This window comes from Prionailurus viverrinus, chromosome D1, assembly GCF_022837055.1.
Source record: "Prionailurus viverrinus isolate Anna chromosome D1, UM_Priviv_1.0, whole genome shotgun sequence".
Lineage (NCBI taxonomy): Eukaryota > Metazoa > Chordata > Mammalia > Carnivora > Felidae > Prionailurus > Prionailurus viverrinus.
The window spans coordinates 111,761,667-111,782,060 of record NC_062570.1 but is presented as its reverse complement, the minus strand read 5'-3'; the positions used below and the strand labels follow the sequence as shown (position 1 = coordinate 111,782,060).

At 62.4% G+C, this 20,394-nt stretch overlaps 1 protein-coding gene across 1 annotated transcript; it reads right to left on the bottom strand.

Moving 5' to 3' along the window:
* Positions 1-3,190: 3,190 nt before the first annotated feature.
* CCND1 (cyclin D1) lies at positions 3,191-16,340 on the bottom strand. The gene is made up of 5 exons (XM_047878845.1): positions 15,930-16,340; positions 14,153-14,368; positions 13,463-13,622; positions 9,246-9,394; positions 3,191-6,660 (listed from the first exon to the last, which is right to left on the bottom strand). Exons 1-5 carry the CDS (start codon positions 16,125-16,127, stop codon positions 6,496-6,498), a joined length of 888 nt encoding a protein of 295 aa, XP_047734801.1. The 5' UTR covers positions 16,128-16,340; the 3' UTR covers positions 3,191-6,495.
* Between the last annotated feature and the right edge of the window lie 4,054 nt (positions 16,341-20,394).

The following is a 20,394-nucleotide window of genomic DNA, read 5'->3' as shown; positions in this document are numbered from 1 at the left end:
GCCCAGGGGCGTAGTCGAGAGGGACGGAGGACATGCGGCCGGCGGAGCCGCAGCCACTGGCTCCGGCCCTTTGTGTGGACTCTGCCCACGCTTGGCCCCCAAGATGGAGAAGCTTGTAGCCGTGGGAACGCAGGGCCCGCTCACCAGTGGTTTCAAGAGCTGGGGAGGCTGCAAGGCGGGCCCAGTGCCTGGTCTGCAGCTCGCGCTTGGGGCGTCTGAGCCGTTACCCTCCCGTGCCGGACGGAGAAGGAACCCCTCGGAGGGCCGGGGTCTGAGGCGCGCAGTGATCCCCCTGGTTGGCCCACTGGCTCTTAAGAAGACCGAGACGTTGGCCCGTCTGCGCTGCCTACAGCTGAAAATTGAAAGGATTAACGGACGCGGCCTTCTTTGAGAGGCTCGAGGCCCACCGAAGCCCCTTTAGGAGGCTTCGTATTCCCCCCCCCCCCCCCCCCGCCACCTCCTTGTGGGCCCCTGGGAGTGGTGGTGACAATGCCCCCGGATGTGGGCCTCAAGGCCCTCGGCCCGGAGCTGCCCGCCCACCGTCGGCCAGCTATTGTCTGCCGGGCCGCAGTGTGGCTCGGGGCCGGGGGGCCGGTGGGCCAGGGGACTGTGGGAACGGATTAGAGGCCCTGGGTCCGAGTCCCCCTCTGCATAAACTCCTGATCAAAGGCATTCCTGGGATGACAGAGCCCTGTGTGCCGCAGAGGCCTGTCCAGCCCGCGGGGCGTGTGCTTCACGCAGCCAGCTACCCGGACACGTGTGGGAGCCCGCACCGCGGGCGGCCTGCCGTGTAACCGTCGTCCCCCCGCCAAACACAGAGCCAAGGCGCGGGGGCAGCGAGGCTTCCAGGAGGCCCCCGGCACCACGGGCTCGGGTGGGTCCCGGGAGCCCGAGGTGTGGCCGTAGTTCCCGGGGGCCCGGCAGTGCCCACCTCTGCGGACACAGCCGGCTGCTTGCCCCCCGGGGCCCCGGGGGCCGCTCCTCGTGACACAGAGGTTTGCCCATGGCGCCCGGGTTCGGCCAGAGCCGTTCCTCTGCAGCGCACGACACAAGCTGGGGTCGGCCCGCGGGCCCGGCCTGTTGCCCCTTCTGTCCTGTTCCCACTTCCGCTTCTGAGCACCCCCGTGTGCCAGGCTGGGAATAGGGCGGCAGAGAAGGGACAGCGAGGTGTCCGTCCTCAAGGACTCCTAGCCCGGAGTGGGGGACACTCAGGTGTCGTGACTCCTGGACCTTCCAGAGCCACCTGCCGGGGGCAGGGGTGGCGGTGCCTGCAGGGGGGCCTTGAAGGGGAGCGGAGGGGAGGGCACTTCAGGCGCAGAGCTGGAGGCAGGAGATAGTCTGGTGTGTCTGTAGTCCCCGGGGGTGGAGACTCAGGTTGGAGCTTCTGAGGCTGGGGGAACGTAGGTCGGGAGGGAGACTTGAGGGGGGGAGTGGGGCGTGAGTCCGGGAGAGGTGAGGTGAGGTGGGTCAGGTGGGGAGAGGGGAGAGGCGGTGTGGGGTGGGAGGGGTGGGCGGGAGTGAGGTGGGTCAGGTGGGGAGAGGGGGAAAGAGGGTAGACAGGGGTGAAGGAGGAGAGGTGGCTCGGGGCTCGGGCCCTTGGACCAAGCTGGAAGGAGCTAGAAGCCCCCGAAGGTCTGGGCCCAGGTGGTCAGGAGGCAGTGGGCCCAGCGAGGAGGGTCTTTCCGGCTGGGGAGAGGGGGCAGCACGGAGCCTTCGTCTCAGAGGCCCTCGAAGGCCAGCTTCTACCTGGGATACAGGCAGGGGACAGGCCCTCACTGTCCCCCCACCCTCCTCCCCGAGGAGCCACGGGCACTTTGGCAGGGAAGGCCTACAGAGTCCTTTCTCAGGGTCTTCAGAGACCAGAGGCAGGGTGGGGGAGGTGGCAGACCCCTCCACCTGCTGCCCCTGCCCTGCACAGGGGCTTGGGCTCCCCTCCCCCACTTGCTGGATTTCTGCTGGAACCTGATGCCGTGAGGTTGTTACCCCTGCCCCCCGAAACCGCTCCTCAGGACACACCTGGCTGGTCCCCGGGGCTGGGCGCCTATGATGGGGCACATCCGGACACTTGCAGGGCGCCGCCCCGGCTCTGACCCCCTCCCGGAGTGCCTGTGGCATGGGCTGTATGTCCGCCGTCAGGCCTGGGGCTGCCGTGGGGAGCGCAGTCACCCTGGTCCCGCCACCCCCCGCCTGTTCCCGGCTGCTCCAGTGCCTGGAGCACCAACTAGCGGATCTGGAGGCTCCCCGCTGGGGTGAGGGGCACCCTCAGGGGCGGGGCTGGTATACAGCAGGAGCCTCATAAAGGCCACGGCGAACTGATCTGATAAGGAGCGCTATCCTTGGCACGTGAACCAGCTTCCCTCCTGAGCGGTCACGCACCCGACCGCCCCGGGGTGGGTGACACGTTGGGGACCCCAGACTCTGAGAAGAGACCTGGGCCCCATGGCGGGGGCAGAAGGCCCGTTGACGCCTCCCCAGTCCGCTCCCCGCCTCCACCTGGGCTGGAAACGAGGCCGGCCACGTGCGTCCGAAGCCGAGGCGGACGTCACAGGTGTCCACTGGGCCTCCCAGGTCACTAGGTCCGTGTGAAAGGCCACCGGCCTGCGGCCCAAACACGCGCGCTGTGCTCTTCTCCCTGAGCTGGGGGCGCCTCAGGACCGTGATTCACCAAAAGCAAACACCGGTTTGCGCCAGAGGAGGGTTAGTGAATGCCGGCTTGTTTATTTTCCTATCTGCAGATAGCCTGGGAGGGGGCTGGCGGAGCGTGGGCCGGGAACCAGTCCCGAGCTGCCTGCAAAGACACTGACCAGCCGCTCTCCAGGGCTCCACCCTGGGGTCCCAGCGGCCCCTCCCACCGCATGCCCCCGTCTGGACTTCCTTCCTCCCAGCCGAGAGCATCACTTACTCCCTCTGGGTCACCGGGGGACCTCTGGCAATGTTGGGTTCTGGCTGTGACACCTGGGGACTGTCCCGCCATCTGTTGGGAAGAGGCCAGGGACACGGCTAAATACCGCACAGTGCACAGGGCGGCCCCCACCCCCACGACAGAGGAGGACCTGGCCCCAGATGCGGACGGCTCCAAGGTGCGAACCCCCGCGCCCAGTCCGGGAACCGGCCGCTTGGGCACCTGTTCGTCAGCACCGGGCCCCCCCGGCCCTGGCTCCCTGCCCACCCCAGGAAACAGACATGGCACTGGGGTTTTACCAATTTTATTTCTAGACTTTTCACGTTTGTCTTTTGTTTTCTGCTGGCAACGTGCCGGTTACATGTCTGTGCTGGGAAACGCCGCAGGGTGCAACCAAAATACAGACCACAGCTGCCCACCCGCCAAGAGACCCTCACAGACTTGCTGGTCACAGGACAGACTCCGCTGTGCTCCCCGGACCGGCCACGGCCTTTGAGCACACACGACGTTCACACCCCCCCCCCCCCCCACCAGGACAGACCGTCCCTCAAGGGCCCCGTTTGGTTCAGACACAGAGATGCCGCAGCCAGAAGAGTTGAGGTAAGCGGAGGCAGTGCTCCTGCAGGGGCGGGGCGGGGCGGGTTCGGGGCCTGCCAATGGCCTGGGAGCACACAGGCTGACCCCGCTGGGGCAGGGGCCGCAGATGGTGCAAATCCTTGGAGTCGAGCAGCGTGCCAGGCGACACGGGAACACGGCACTGTTAGCTGGCCTCACTGAGGCTTGGAGTCCTTTGACATTAGCATCACGCTGTACTGAAGAGAGCAACACACAGAAAACGCGGGTACAGAATGACAGATGCCACACGGCCGGAGCTGTAACCCGGTCCCGAGGCCGCTCTGAGCGTCCAGAATGACGGAGCCCCGCAGCACAGCACCACGCGGCACGTTAGGACACACTCGTCACAATAATTATAATAATGCAACTTTCATAGCTACACGCAAAGAACGACACGGCTGTAAAAACCACAGTGGTGGTACGTCCCAGGTCAGGAGGACAGCCCAGCATCACAGGCGCAGGGAGGAGGAGGCGGACGTGACCCGGGCCTCGGGGATGCCGGGCTGCGCGCACGAACTCGGCCCGGAGCCCATCCCGCCGGGCCCGTTTGGGGATCCCGTCCGCGTGTCTGTTCGCCGAAGCAGGAGGCCGCGGGCCAGACGGGGCCTGACCGCCTGGTCTACACATGGCTAAGAGAAGCATGAGGTATCGTGAAACAGGAACCTTTTTGGAATAGAGCAGTAATCACATTAAGTCAAAATTGATCACATAAAAAAAAAAATCTACAAAAAAAAAAAAGGCATCCTTAATACATTTTTCTATGAGAAAATTAAAACTAGAACATGGCAGTATATGACATCGTAAAACAAAACAAAACAAACTGATCCTCCAATAGCAGCAAAACAATGTGAAAGAGACACAGAAAAGCAACGTGAGTCTGTTTCCAAACCGGGTGCTGGGAAGTCATCGGTAGCAGCGAATCAGGAAGCGGAGCGGCAGCCTGCCCGTCGCGTGGTCCCGCCCTCAGCCCTCCGCGCACACGCACCTCGCGCCCTCGCCAAGCACCAGCCCTGTGCTCTCGCTACCTCCTGACACTCCCTACGCAGTCGTTACAAAAAAGGTACACAGCCAAGATGTGCAAATTGTCTACGGGTTGCTAACCTTCCTTAAAAGGAGGGGACAAGGGGACAAGAATGTGGGGGGGTGGCTGAACTGGTTTCGAGTACCCTAATTTTCCACCTAACTGATGCCTCTCGGATCGGGTTCCCACCCTGGGAACCAAACGGCACAATCCGCGCTGTGTTTTTTTTCTCAGGACTTTTGTTCTCTCTCCTATAAAAAAGGACCTAACGGTTATACACTGTGTGAAACCCATAACACCAAAGGCAGAAAGGTGTGTGTGTGTGTGTGTGTGTGTGTGTGTGTGTATGTGTGTGTTTAAATCAAGGGGAGATTACATTACTTTATAAATCATACTGGCCTTACGAACATCCTCTGCAATAAATATTTTAGCCTTAACTATAAATTATATATTTTAGTGTTTCAAAACCTCCCTAACCCTTAAACTACACCTTCTCGAGGTAAACCTTTAAAGGCCCCTACTCTCAAACACCAGTTGGCACCATAGGATTCCTAAACTTACACTACCCTACAGAGAAAGAAACGCATCATCCTGGCAACGTAAGAATGCACTTCTTGACTGGAAGCTCGCCTTCGAGAACACCCCCTCTCGCTAACTCCACAGTGACATGCACTTGCCTCGCAATCCCGTCTGCACCCAAGTATGTGAATATTCCCAAACCATTCCATTAAGAAACTGCCCCCCCCTCCACACACAACATAAACAGAGAGATTCGTTGAAAGTGCTTTGAAATGGAATGGTTCTAGAATATCGAGAAGGAAAAAATGGTTCTAGAGCACTGGAGAGGGAAAATGGTTCTAGAACCTCAAACAGGAAAAAGAGTTCTAGGACATTAAAGAGGAGAAATGGTTCTAGAATATTGAAGAGGGAAAATCGTTCTAGAATATTGAGAAGGGGGGGGGGGCGGGAAGGAGCCGTGGATTTCACCTGGATGTGAGCAGGCTGTGGGTCTGTGGGGTGAGAAACCGGCATCTCCTAAACAGGCCACTACAAAAATATGAAGATTATAAAAATAGAATATATTACGTCGCGGTGGCGGGTTCTCTTTTACAGTAGCGCAGGCCAGGAGTCGGAGCTGGATTTCTGTGGCCGCCACGCCGGCCGGTGCCCGGCCACCCGCCCCGGGTCGGGCCACAGGCGGAGGGAGGGTCAGCACGCGGCCGTGCTGAGCTCTACGCTACGCTAACCGAGGTTACGCCAGCCACTGACAGGTGAGGAGGTTACGCGCCTACCTACGGGATAAAATGAACGCGCACAAATGACTTACTCATAAAGTGACTACATGCCCAAGCAAGCGAGTTGTGGGACGCCTAGAACCGCCTTAAAGCTGTGCTCCTTCAGAACAGCACACGAACACGTTTGCTACCTACGACCCTCTTCCGCTTCAGAAATGGTTTCTTGGCTTTTCTCTCGTTTTTACCGTGTTTTCATGCTTTTTTTTTTTTTTTGCCGTCGTTTTGTTTGAAACACAGAAAGAATCAAATCTAATCCTCCCCTGCAGACTTGTTCCTTGTGTTAATGCCTATCCTTACGACACAGAGACACAAAACACGTTCGCATACGACCTAGTTGATTATGGGGTATAAGGTTCTCTATTTTTGTAGCACAGCCTCCCCCCACCCCCTCCCCCCAGCTCAGGGTTATGCAAATACTATTTTTTTTCTCTCCTTTTTTTTTCTTTTCTTTTTTTTTTTTTTTTTTTTTTAAAGACAGCTTCTCGGATACTTTTTTTTTCTTTTGCTTATGTCAGAGACGGAAGGGAGAAAGAGCAAAGGAAAAAAACCGACAGTAAAGGAGAAGGAAGCTTTCCCTTCTGGTCGTGACCGGTCCTGGCGAGGAGCGGTCCTGTCCGGGGAGCACCCGGGGCCGGCCCCTCCCGCGCCACGCATGCGCGCCCTCAAATGTTCACGTCTCGAACGTCGGTGGGTGTGCAGGCCAGGTCGGCCTCCTCCTCCTCCTCCTCCTCCTCCGCCGCCTTGGGGTCTAGGCTCTGCTGCTGGGCCTGGCGCAGGCTGGACTCCAGCAGGGCCTCGATCTGCTCCTGGCACGCCCGGAGACAGTCCTGGCCAGACGGGAGACAGGGAGACAGGGGGTGCTCAGAAGGGGGCCTGTGGTCAAGGCCCTCCTGCAAACACCAAGACCTGGACCACCTTGCGAAAGTGAGGCTAATCTAAAGCACTGCCTCCCCGCAGTCGGGTGGGGCCACTGCCCGAACCCCAGGACCCACGGGCATGGGCTCTGCTTGGCCCCCGGCTGCCCCGGCCTGAGGAGCCCCCGTGCTCCCTGGGCTACGGAGACCCCACTCGGGTCCGAAGGCCCCGGAGGCCACAGGGCTGCCGGCTGTCTCCCGTGCCCACCTGGTGCCTCCCTGGCCTGTCCCGAGCCCCCCCTCTCCACCCCAGGACCCTGGCCCCCTGCTGGAATCCCTCTGCCAGGCTCTCATCCTGGCTCCCTGTTCCCACCAGCCCGAACTCAGCGCTATTTGACCCAGGACAGAGAGGCCCTCTGAGCCCTGCTTTTGGGACTTAACCTCTGCCGTGTCAGCCCCTGCGGTGAACCCAGCCTTCCGAGATGAATGGCTGTCAAAAGCGTTAGGCCGTGCATGACTGAGAATGAGCGTTGGGTGGCCCTGGGGGGACTCGGACCCTCTATCCCCCTCTGTCCTCACCCGCTTGGCCTGCACCCTGGGAGACACGCTGGCCTGGCCCAGCGTGCACCCCCGCAATCCCGCGGCCCTCCTCTGCCAGCAATCACCCCGAGTTCTCGATGCCCAAGAAGTGATCTTGGGGAGTCCAGGGCTTCTCGTGGTCTCATGGTGGCCAGTCTCCCCGCAGCTCAAAAGTGCAGGTGTCAGGCTTTGTCCCAACCCCGGGATGCCACGCTGGGGCTTCTTTTCTAGAACCAGGTAGTCTCTGGTCCAGCCCGGAAGACAGATCCGAGCCTTTCCCCAGAGGAACAGGTGAACCGCGGGCCCACCTGGGGAGGGGGCTGCGAAACGGGTGTCCAGTGCCCCAGAGAAGGGGATCCAGGCCAGCAAAGCTTCCGAGTGAACCCTGGGGGACCTGCCACGTTTACAGAGCCATACGCTTCCGCGCGGAGGGCTCTCCTACACCACCGGTTCAGTATTTGTCGTGGCTGGTGAGGAAAGCGGTGTAGGTGCAAAAAGCCAGTTTTACGGATGAGGACACTGAGGCTCGAGAGGCCTGGTGTTGGACTCAGGGCAGAGGGGTGCAGGGAGGGACTTGTTTCCTCCTCGCAGCCAGCAGCCTCGGCCCAGAAGAGCCGCCTCTGGCAGCCGGGAGCCAGCTCGGAGCAAGGGCAGACGCGGCTCGTGCCCCAGGAATACGCAGGGCCCCGCCCGCCACCCAGTGTTTTCCGGATGTTTGTCGCCGGGTGACCAGACTAGCGAATTGCAGCCTCAACCGATTTCTCCCCCGTCCTCAGCTGAGATCTTGTTTCAGATCTAACTGACACGATCTCTATGCAAATAAGGGGTCGTGCAGTGATTTCCTACAACTGTCTGTGCCCAGCACCGTCTGTGGGGTCTCTCTCTGAAGGGGAGAGGCAGGGGTCATCTTTCCAGGACACCCCATCCCTCTGGGGGGCCCAGGAAGCACTGAGACTGAGGGAGCCCCCCCCTCAACCCCCCACTGCCTCCGGGAGCCGCCTGCTCTCAACAGGGAGATGAGCAAGCATGCCGCCTCCTCCAGGCAGCCGGCAGTGCTGGGCAGCGGACGGGCAAGCTTCTGCCCCGCAGCCCGGCTTTTCTTCCCCGAATCATGCGGGGAGGTGGCAGCCGCTAGGGCCCACGACGGAGCCTCCAGGCACTCGAGGGTGGGCCACCAGAAGGCAGCCCGCGTCCGAGCCAGACCCGGACCGGGGTCAGGGCGGTCACTGGCTCCCATAAGGCAGGCCCAGCAGGGCCGAGGGCTGACCTGTCATCCTCGCTGGTCTAATCTGGTAAAGGCCACAAACCCTTGTAATTGTTATTTTCACTCTTTCTTTTAAGACAAAAACGGAACCGGGAATAAAACAATGGCATTTGTAAGCAGGAAGGACACCACGGACTCCGGCTCGGGCTGTAATAGCAGCAGGCACTCAGAAAGGGCCGTAAAACACAAGGTTGTCTCCACGGGCCTTTGTTTCGTCTGGAGACCTCACAGGAGCCCTTTTAAAGCCTCCATTTACGAGCCATCCGCATTGTTGCGCAGACAAAGCTGGACGGGGCCACAGCTCCACATGCCATTAGGGCACGGATCACTGACGGGCCTGCCTTGTGGCCCCGCTCCCTGGACGGCTCACCGGGAGGGGTTTATGGCTCCTGCCTGCTCCTGGGAAACCTGAGGACCCTCCTGGCCTGCCAGCAAGTACTGCGAGATGCTTCTCCTTCCAAAGGAGCCCCGGGAGGGTGGGGTGAGGCCGGCGCCCGGGCAGCCTGGGGCCAGGGCTCTGTATGACCAGGTCCCTTGCGTCTGAACACGGGGCACCCCCCCGCCCTCCCCCATCACGTTTGGGGGCCTTGGCATGAGCCATGGCATTTCCCATCAAGGAACTGGCTTTGGACCCCCGGGTACTAGAAGCTTCTAGTAGCCGGTTGCTGAGCAGGCCAGCCAAGCCAGCGTAGGAGCGGCGCAACCGATCGCTTACCGCGTCACACTTGATCACTTTGGAGAGGAACCGGGTGAGGCGCGGATAGGACAGGAAGCTGTTGGAGCTCCCCAGGGGCAGGCCTTGCACCGCGGCCAGCACGCTCCCCGCTGCCACCATGGAAGGCGGGTTGGAAATGAACTTCACGTCTGCAGAAGAAAGGGAGAGAGGCGAGGGGCTGTGAGCGGGCGGCGGCGGGGCGGGGGGCCTCCCCGGGACCCCGTGGTCCCACCAGCCCTGCATCAGGGTGCGGAGGCCGGGAGAGCACAAGCCGGGCCTGCGTGGCACCCAGCTGGAGCTGGGACACTGGCAGAGAACAAACTGCAAAGGCCTGCAGGGAGGGGCGTCGCTATACTGGAGCCCTGGGAACGTGTTGCTTATTCACATTCTAAAAGGTGACAAACCTACAAGGGAGAAGGCATGCTGCGGGGCCACAGGGACTGGAGACGGCCCGCCAGGCCTCCAGGGACCCGGCCTGTACTCTCGGGAGGGGTGCACCTGTCTCACCTTCCCCAGGGCAGCCCTCTGGGCATGCGCAGGGGTCCTGCAGTGGTGGCCTTGGATGCTTATCCTCTGTTTGTCCCCCTCCTGGGACGTGGCGTTACCTCATTACTCCACCCGCCAGTCGCCAGCATGCCGTCCCCTCTGCCCCAGGCACAGCTCGGCGAGGGCGGAACCCCTGCCTTTGCTCCGAGGGTGAGGCCAGCACTCGCCACACTTGTTACGGAAAGGTGGGAAAGCAGGAAGGATGTTTAAGCAGCCACGTGGTGCCCCGTGGGCTGCCGTTCTGTGACACAGAGCCAGGAATTCTTGGTGGGGGAGGCCACCGAGTTCCGAATCTCGATCGGGGGCTCAGCCCCTTTGCCTCATCTTACACGCATAGGGCACAGGACCGGGCTGGGTGAGCGGAGCGTGAGAGGAGGGGACCTAGTGGGCCAGGGTGCTTGTCCCCAGCAGCCTAGCTGAGGCTTCATCCTGGGAGGAGACATCAGGCTGTACCGTTGCCAGCAAAGCAGGCTGGGGAAGAAAGGAGCCACCCTGGAGGGGGAACAGAGCCCGCTGCCGGGCACCGTGGAAACTTGAAAAAGAAATACCTAACCAGGCCCGCCCCCCTCTTTCCCTCTTTAAATGGGAGCATTTCCAGGGCGCCTGGATGGCTCAGTCGGTTAAGCGTCCGACTTTGGCCTAGGTCATGATCTTGCAATTTGTGAGTTTGTGAATTTGTGAGCCCCACGTCAGGCTCTGTGCCAACAGCTCGAAGCCTGAAGCCTGCTTCAGATTCTGCGTCTCCCTCTCTCTCTGCCCCTCCCCTGCTCATGCTGTCTCTCTCTCTGTGTCTCAAAAACAAATAAATGTTAAAAAAAGTTTTAAAGAAAAAAACATATTAAATAAATGGGAGCATTTCCACCCAGTCTGTGAGTGGAGAGCCATGAATGAAAAGCTTGTCATTGAGGGACATCAGGGCTGCAGGGGCACCTGGGTGGATCAGTCGGTTAAGCATCGACTTCGGCTCAGGTCGTGATCTCCCAGTTCCCAAGTTCGAGCCCTGCATCGGGCTTTCTGCTGTCAGCAGTGGAGCCTGCTTGGGATCCCCTGTCCCCCCCGCTGTCTCCCCCTCCCCTGCTCACATGCATGCTCTCAAAAATAAACATTAAAAAAAAGTTGCTGCAGTCCCAGCAACAATTTGGTTGGAGCTCGAGACTCCCGTCCAAGACGGATGGTGTAACAGGGGGAGGGCTCGCTCCTGAAGCCCACGTCCCCACTGAAGCGTATGTGCGCCTTTGCGGTGTGGGGCTTATGTGTGTAGATAAGGAATATGTATGTGTGTGTGTGTGTGTGCATGCGCGCACGGCGCAGGGCTTACGTACGTAGGTAAGGAACAACCTGACTATATCGTCCAACACTTCGACTCGGCGCCCAGTGCAAAGAGCCTGGGGCCACTGCCAGAGCAGCCGCTGGGGCTGTGCGGGTTTGCTGACCCTTGCTCAGACCCATCTGTCAGACTCGATTTTTCTGTCTGCTTCCAACAGCACCTGTAGTTTCTTTACCCAGCCCACTGCGATTCTCCAGAAGGCTCCAGTGCACACGCAGGCATATACGTTAACAGAAAACCCACCGCGGTGCAGGGGATACGTGCACATCTGCAGATATGCGGGAGGCCCAGTTTACAGGCACACACAGCACAGAGAGCAGAGACCCCCCCCCCCCCCCCACGACACCGTTCAGCGGGACCCTGGCCCCGTGGCGGACAAAAACATCTTTGGGGGCCTTTGCTTACACGTCCCCCTCACGCCAGTCTGTTTCTGTTTCTGAGCTGCCATCGCGTTACTCCAGAGAGAGTGGTCCCCTCGTGACCAAGGGCCCGGCTGCGCCTCGGCTATGTCGCAACCGTGCAGGTGAGGATTTGGACCGAGAATCTTTCCAAGGAGGGACATGGATGGGCAGGTGACCCTCTCCTCCCCCGGCCTCCTGTCTCCCGCGGTGGGGGGCGGGGGGCGGGGGGGGCCCACCCTGGAGGTAATGCATGTGAAAAGCTGTCGCAGCCAGCCAGCCATCGCTGCACCTTCCCTCCAGGTGGACCCCAGGCACCGGGGCCTGGGATGCACCCTGCAGGCCCCAGGTTGGGGGCGGGGGGTGGTGGTGCTTGCTGGGCACGGTCTCAGAGGCCCCGCGTGCTTACGCACGGCGGCCCGCGGCAGCTGGACAGCCAGCACCAAAGCGCGTTTACAGCCTCCGCACCAGGCTCGCTCGCCTCACTGCCAGCGCCCCACGAGGGCTCCACACCCCACTTCCGCGGGGTTCTGGGAGAGGGGAAGCTCCAGGCTGCCCCAGCCATCCTGGGGGGGGAGGGTGTACAAGAACCGTTCCTTGCATGATCTCCAGGAAACTTTGCCATTTCTCTGAACCACTTTCAGCTCCTTAAAAGGCTGCCTGGAAGTCTCCGGAGGCCTCTCTCTTCTGAGGCGCCCCAGCCAGAGAACGCCTCCCTGCCTGCTTGAGGGGCTGGCCCCCGGAGGCGGAGGGGACGGCCCGCGGGAGGCTCCCTACCCCTGCCAGAGGGCTGGAGCCACCACCCCGCAGATCCGTCAGGGCTCCCCTTGCTTGGAAGGGCTCAGCGGAGGGGTTCGTGCCTTGTGCAGGAGGACGAGCAGGGTGGAGAAGCCGGCAGACTCTCGCCTGACCCGGAAATCCCAGCCACCAGAGCACCCGGACAGCGGGAGGGTGCCGGGAGATGTCGGAACAGGGGCTCTACCGCTCCCGGGCAGGGAGTGAAAAAGGCCAACCTCCCCCCCCTTTGATGTTGCGTGGCCCACAGACTGGGGGAGCCCCACACGATGTCTGAGGCCTGACCCGGGGCGGAGGTGGCCCAGTGTGGAGCTGGCTGGGATGAGGACGTGGGTCCTCAGGCAGGGTTCTCCAGGTCTGCTGGGCCCAGTCCACGTGATCAGAGGGAGAAAGAAAGGGGTCGGCGTCAGGGTCAGGGCCCGGGGGAGACAAGGCAACACCGGGCGCGCGTCTGCCTGCCCTGACTTCTGAAAGGCTGGCTGTCCCAGGGCCCGGGCCAGGGCAGTGTCAGGCAGGGGCCTCCAGGGACCATCCGGAGCCCTGCCAGCAGGGGAGAAGACTGGCCCCCTGCTGCCAACCGTGGCGGCCCGAGCCCGGGCCGATCTGAAGCCCCTCCCAGGGCTCAGCTGAGCCCAGCCGGCCCGAGGCACCCCTGGCGGGGCCTCTGGCGGCCAAGTTGTGCTGCTGGCCGCCCCCGCACGAGGGCTGCTGCTGGCCGCCCAGAGCACGTGGTGCAGGCACCGCGGGCCGGCACTCCCCACCCCTGTAGGCGCCCCTGGCAGGTGGCCCAGCCCGGGAGAGGCCAGAAGGGGGCCCCTTGAGGACATGGGGAAGGACTGGTGTGTGTGTGTGTGTGTGTGTGTGTGTGTGTGTGTGTGTGTGTTGGGGGGGGGCGGGAGGACGGGAGTGGGGAGGCAGGCTGGGCAGCCGAGGTCAACCTCTCTCAGCATGGAGTGGCCGCGGCCTGGCCACCCACCCACACCCATCCCCGAGGCACTGCGTGGTGGCCGTGGCCAGCCTCTGCTGCCCGACCCCAGGAGGGCACCCCCCCCCCAGCCCATCTAGCCCCAGCGCACAGCCCGAGGAAGGAAGAGGAGCCCCTGTGAGAGGCACCCCGGGAGACCAGGGCCAGCAGGACCCAGCTGCCCTACCTGTGGCACAGAGGGCGACGAAGGTCTGCGCGTGCTTCCGGATGATCTGTTTGTTCTCCTCGGCCACGGGCATTTTGGAGAGGAAGTGCTCGATGAAATCGTGCGGGGTCATCGCGGCCAGGTTCCACTTGAGCTTGTTCACCAGGACCAGCTCCATTTGCTGTGAACGTGGGGTGACCCAGGGTAAAGAGAGGTGCAGGGGCAGCCCCTGCCCCTCCCCTCCGTGGGGCACGGCCCAGGAGAGAAGGGATAAGGGATGCTGGGGGCCCAGGAGGTGGGGGAGAGCAGGCCATCCCCAAAGAGGTCCCCAAAGAGAAAGTGGCGTGGAAAAAAAGGCCCACTGTTCCCAGGTCGGGCCAAAAAATGACCCCCACCTGGAACGCAAGACCTGGTAGCCAGCGCGGGCCGCCAGCGTCGTCGCCGCTAGAGGGCGCGCGCCGCCCACTTTTCGGCCGCGCTAGGGGCGCAGACGAGTGGGAGTCGGAGCGACCGCGAGCGGTGGGGCGCCGCAGCTGGGGGGCGGCGGGGGTCCTGCCCGCTCCTCGAGGGGGGCCCCACCGAGCGGTCGCCCGCCCATGGGGCATAGGGAGTGTCGGCGGCCCGCGGGGCCTCCTGCCCTCTGCACCTCCCCCACCCCCGGGGTCCTGGGGGTCCTGGGGCGTCGGTGGGCGGTGGGGGGTCCCAGGTTACCAGCAGCTCGTCGGGCCGGATGGAGTTGTCAGTGTAGATGCACAGCTTCTCGGCCGTCAGGGGAATGGTCTCCTTCATCTTGGAGGCCACGAACATGCAGGTGGCCCCCAGCAGCTGCAGGCGGCTCTTTTTCACGGGCTCCAGCGACAGGAAGCGGTCCAGGTAGTTCATGGCCAGCGGGAAGACCTCTTCCTCGCACTTCTGCTCCTCACAGACCTGCCGGGGCACGGGGGCCGTGACCGCCGCCGCCGGGCCCCCTCCGCGGAGACCCCGCGGTCCCCCCCTCCCCCCCCCCCCCCACCGGGCTCGCGCTGGGGCTACGGGTCGTCCCGAGCGCGCGGCGGGTCGGGGCAGGGGGCGGCAGAAGCGGCGGCTGCCGCGCCCCCTCCCCGGCGTGTCCCCAGTGCCCACCCTCCCCGAAACTGAAAGGGAAAGTCCCAGCGAGGCTGGCACGGTGGGGGCGGGTGTGGGCACGGCTGGCGGCGTGCGCCGCGCGCGGGCCGCCGGCCCCGGGGACCCCGGCCCGCGTGGGTGCTCCGGGGACCGCCGGGCCGGGGCTCGCTCCAAACGGGGTGCGGGGCCGCGGGGCGGGCCGCGGGGCCGGGCGCCGCGCTCACAGCGCCTGCGAGACACAAAGGTGGCGTCCCAGGCCGCCGCGCCGCATTTCCCCAGACGTCATCTTTTCAAAAAATATTTAAAAATATTAAAAAAATAACTGAGTACATAAAAAACCCCTGAAAATGACCCTCGGGCGGCCCTTTACCCAGGCCAGGGGTCTAGAGCTCGTTGCAGACTCCGGGGAGAGCCCCAGGAATTCAAACTCGGTGGCCCCCCCTTCCCCCTGGGCGCGGGCGCCGTTTCCCTCTCGCAAGGGCACCACGCCGCACTTTCAAAAATTATTTTAAAATATCTGCGGGTCCCCCGGGCGCCCACCGGAGACCTGAAAATGTGCCCCGGGCCGCCGGCTTGCTCCAGGCAGGTCCCCCAAGCCGAGACCCCTGCAGACCGGGGTCAATCCCCAGCGTCTTGGGGGCCACGCGACCTTGCAGCTCGGCGTGCTCTCCGGCCCAGGCTGGCCGTTCGGGGCGCCCCGGGACTCGCAGCTTGAACAAAGGGGCCCCTCTTCCCGAGCGGGGTCCCCCCCGAGCTGCCCGCGCTCCGTCCCCGCGCCCCTCCCTCCGGTTCCCGGCGGCTGCGCGGCCCCTCGCGGCGGCCCCAGCGCCTCGCCGGCCGCTCCCCGCCCCCACCCTGCCCCCAATTATTAATAAACACTTTTGCTTTGCAATAAAAGAACAAAGATGGCGCATAATACTGGCACGAGCGGCCCTTGCATACGTGTCCGTGGATATTAATTTAAAAATCAAATCTATGCCCCCTCCCCCTGGAGCAGGCGGCTCGCGGCCGTGCAGGCAGAGAGGAGGCGAGGGGGCTCGGGCGCAGGCAGGGGCCACAAAGGGCGCCCAGGCCGCCGGCCCGCACCCTCGAGCCAACTGGGGTGCCCCTGGCATTGGCTTTCCCCGAAGGGGACCCCTCCCCGACCGCTCCACCCCCACCCCCCCGCCAGGATAGGGAATCTCAATCGACCCCACCCCCACCTCCTCCCCGTTCAAAAAATACCCACAATATCTATATATTGTGAAAATGCGGTTCCTAGCAACACCCCGGCAAACTTCAAAGTTGAGGTGGGAGAGAAGGGAGGGAGACGTGGGCAAAGAAATGTGGGTTTGGGCAACAAGTTGCAGGAAAGGTCCTAAGAAAGCGGCCCGAAGCCCCGCACCTCCAGCATCCAGGTGGCCACGATCTTCCGCATGGACGGCAGGATCTCCTTCTGCACACACTTGAAGTAGGACACCGAGGGCGCGCAGGTCTCCTCCGCCTTGAGCATGGCCCGCAGCACCCGGTCGTTGAGGAGGTTGGCATCGGGGTACGCCCGGCGGATGGTCTCCACCTCGCAGCATAAGAGTTGGTGTGCCATGGCTGGGGCTCTGCTGGGCGGCCTGGGGACGGCGGTGGGTCCCGGGTCGGTCCGCGCTCGGCTTTAGCTCCCGCTGTCCCGCGCTCCCTCGAGCTCGTCTGCCCCTCGCCGGAGCGCGCGGACGCTGCTGCTCGCTGCTACTGCGCCGACAGCCCTCTGGAGGCTCCAGGACTTTGCAACTTCCAACAAAACTCCCCTGTAGTCCGTGTGACGTTACTGTTGTTAAGCAGAGATCAAAGCCGGGCAGAGAATGGGAGCGGGCGGGGGGGAGGGGGGGCGGGCGCAGGGGGAGGGGGCGCGGGCTCCGAGCGCCGGGGAGCGGAGAGGGGCAGAGCCCAAAAGCCATCCCGGAGGCGCCGCGCCTGCCCCGCGGCGGAGTTGCCCCCGAAGCCTGGTTTTCATAGAAATGCAAATCACCCGAGGCTGCCTTTCTCCCCGCCGGGGAAGAGGGGTGCAAGGGTGTCTGCCCTCCCCGTGTGGGTCCCCTGGGATTTGGGGAGTGGGTGGAGGTGGCTTTGCAGGGGGGACAACGGGGGGGGGGCGGGCCACACGCAGCCAGGGGAGAGCGCATGGGGGGGGGGGGAGACTCTGGGGCCCGGCGACACCCTATACACGAGCCGGGAGAATGGGCGCATTTCCGAAAACGCCACGAGGGCACCCACGGGCGGACAGGCGGCCAAGGAATCTCAGCGTCTGCATCTTCTTTCATTTTCATTAACACGTGTAAATTTCAGGAACCATTTAGCATTCAGGGACGCGGAGCAGAGTCCGCGACCCTGGTGGAGGCTTCATTCCCGCGCCAGGGGGGGGGCTCGTTGCAAATGCCCGAAGGGGTATCCCTAAACCCTAAAGGGATTTCAGCCTAGCATGAGCTCGCTCAAAAAATAAAATAAATAAAATAAATGCCCGAAAATTCCAGCAGCAGCCCAAGATGGTGGCCAGCATTTCCTTCATCCTGTCCTCCTCGCCTGGGGGATCTGCGAGTTGGCTCCCTACCTTGACCAGTACATCCTTTTAGGGATCCCCAATCTCCCCAGCCCCCCACCCCCGTCCCGGCAATTTAACAGCTAGAAAAACACCCTGGATGGAAGGCTGCGAAAACAAGTTGTCTCTGTCCTGCCTCATTTTTTAATTAAAAATAAATTAAATCGCTGGAAATATTAGTCGCGTCTCTGTGACAAGACCACCGGAAGCTTCCTAATCGGTTTTGCTGGGGGGTGTGGACACCTCTGCACCTTTTACAATCAGCCCCGGGCTGCATTCGTGAGCCTGTGGGGGGATGGCAGGGGCTGGCAAAAATGAGAACGATTCCAAGTTAAAGAAATGGGTGTACTGATCTGGTTTTAAACAAAATCTATACGTATTTGTGGTTATACCAGAGGGAACCCAATGTTATCGCTAAACTAAGAGATATACAAAAGAACACAGAAAAGTGGTCTTAAAAAAGTTTTTAAGATTTAGTCTTCTTCGGTTGCTTTTTTTTTTTTTTAAATAAAAGGACATTTTGCCCTGTCTTAACTTTTAAAAAAAGTTTTTACACTACCTGCCCCCACTTAAGAAAACTGTTCATTTACTTCCCTCTGGACATAGTGGAGCGTCATCAAACCGTCGTATCCTCTTAGCAGTAAAGGCTCAAAAAATACGGATGAAAAAGCCCCCTCCCCTTCGCCAAGGGCACACGCAGCAAGACAGGACACCCCCCCCCCCACTTCCAGGGCTGATTCTTCCCGCTCCCCCCCCCCCCCCGCCGGGTATTAGGGTTACGAATATTCCGGGTCCAGGAGGGTAATTACCCCCGGCTCACGCCTCGTAAGCGGTGGGTGGCCCGGGCGGGGAGCACCCACCGCCGTGTCCCCCTCCCCGGGCACCCACGCTCGCCTTGGCCCCGGGCACGCCGGTGCCTCGCAGCAGCAGCCCGCGCACGAGGGCGGCCCGACTGCTTTTTCATTCATAAAATCCCGACCGGGCGGCTGCCCCGATGATTTATGGGGCTGCGCGCTCTCACCGGGCCGCTTCTGCCCCGGGGGGCGAGGGGACCGAGCCCCGCGAGCGCCTCGGTCCGGTCCGCTCCGGAGCGGCGGGCGACGGCGAGGGGCAGCGGGTCATAAAGAGGCTCGCCCACTACGGCTAAACGGGCTCCGGGTCCGGGAGGGAGCTTCCCCCTAACCCAGGAGAAAGACAGAGGAAACTGGAATTAGCATGAGCCAATGGGGGCGCGGCGCTGTTACTAGGCGGACCGGGCAGATCTCGACTAGGAACTTCGTTGATTTCCCCGCTCAGGGACGGGCGCAAAAGTGCAAGCCCGGCCGGCGAGCGTGAAGAGCCGTCCAGGAACCCGCGGGGGAGGCGCAGGAATTTGGGGCCTGGCGGGGAACGCCAGCGGCCCAGCCCCCACCCCGGGGAGCCCAGAAACGCGTCCCTGGGGCTGCAGAGGGGGCCGACAGCTCCGGCCCCTTAAGGGCGGCCGCTTCTAGGAGAGCCGAGGGCGCGTTTTTATTTTAATGTGTGTGTGTGTGTGTGTGTGTGTGTGTGTGTGTGTGTCCCAAAGAGAAAAGCAACTTAAAAAAAAAAAAACAACTTTTCTGTTGCAGTTTAATTTTGCACTGCCTTTAAAAAACCCCTCCACGAAGCAGGAACTGCGAGTCCTGGGCTCATTTAAAGTGCTCTGCGTTTATTTCTCGGTGACTATTTGGAGACAAAGGGCCAGCGGCCCAATCGGGAAGGCACTACGTTGGTTGGAAAGAAAATCCCAAAGTAACCGAAATCACCTTCCCGCTTTCCTGGCCCCCTCGCTCACCACCCCCAGGGGAGACGGCGGCCATGGTGGATCTTCGGCCCCGAGAGGGCGAATTCCGCGGCCGGCGCGTTTGCCACCGTCCCTGGCTGTGGGAACCTTCATTCAGGCGGGGGAAGGGAGCGCGTTCATTCAGGAACCGGCCCGCCGCGGCGCCGACCCCTGGACGCACTGCGGCTGCGCGCCGGCCCGCGGTGGGGCTTTGGGGAGGGGGGGGCGAGGCCCAGTGGAGCTCTTCCCCCGGCCTCGACCTCCCGCAGCCGCCCACCCCACACAGGACCCGAGCTGGCGCACCCAGGTGGGGTCACCTGCAGCCGCATACCTGGCGGCAACTTGAAAGGAGCTGGCTCCAGCTCCGCGAGTTTTCCATTGTTAAGCCCTTAAGTCGCTCTGGAAAACGCTTCCGAATGCTGGCCACGGGGTCCCCCGGCGCGGGGGCTCCCCTTCCCCCACCCTGCTCGCCTCGGGCGCGCCCGGAGGTCCACGTGCCTGCCGCAGTAGCTCCGCCTGGGCTCTGCGGTGCCCACCCGGGCGCTCCAAAGCTGCGGGGCGTGCCGGGACGAACTCCGGCTCCGGCGCCCACCTGGGAACGGTCCCACGTTGGGAACCGGGGCAGCCGCACCTCCCACCGTCCCAAGCCGCCCATGTGCGTTTCCGCCCCTGAGAGTTAATTCCAGCCACACACGGACTAACCCCCTACCCGAGTCCCGGTCGTCCGCCTGGCGGGATGCGGGGACGGGGCACTCCGCTCCCAGCTCTGAGGGCTGTGGGCACGATGTGCCCGGAGTTAAAGGGCAAACCCCAACAGGTGTGGGGGTGGTGGCTCACAACGCCCCCTGTTTCCCTAGGAAAAAGGTGCAGTCTTAGGGGTGAAAGAAGAATCCAACGCCTTGAACTTCGTCCCTCAAAACTCATCGCCTGGTGTCCTGAGCTATTGTATGAAACCCCAAAGTTCGCTAGGAATTCCCTGGACTCTTGGCTCAGGCCCCTGGCCGGTCTCTAGCCAAGTGTCGCGGAGTGGGAGCCCAGACCGAGCAGATAACCACCTCCAACCGAGGTAAAGAAATCGGTTGGGGGGTGGGGGTAATGACCTAAGAGGCCAAGACGTGTCCCCGTGTCCCGGGGCCGGGCAGGGCCAAGGCCTACCCGAGGTGGAGCAGACCCCGCCCCTGACCAGGGCGCGGAGCGCCGCTGCGGCGACTCGCGGGGGCGCCGCGGCAGCAAGAGCGGTGGCTCATCCGCGCCAGACCTTCCCGGACGAGGACCCGCACTGATACCCTTGTGGACTCCCGCGTGCTCCCGCCCCGCCCGGGAAGGGCTCGACGCCCCCTCATTCGCCTTGGAGGACTTGTCACTCGCTCCCCAACCCCGCGCTTTCCCCGAGACCGTGTTGGGGGAGGACCCCACATCCTCGTGCCTGCTCCTTTGTGCCCTTGGGATGCCCCAAAGCGTTCCCAGCCTTCGCTTTGGCCT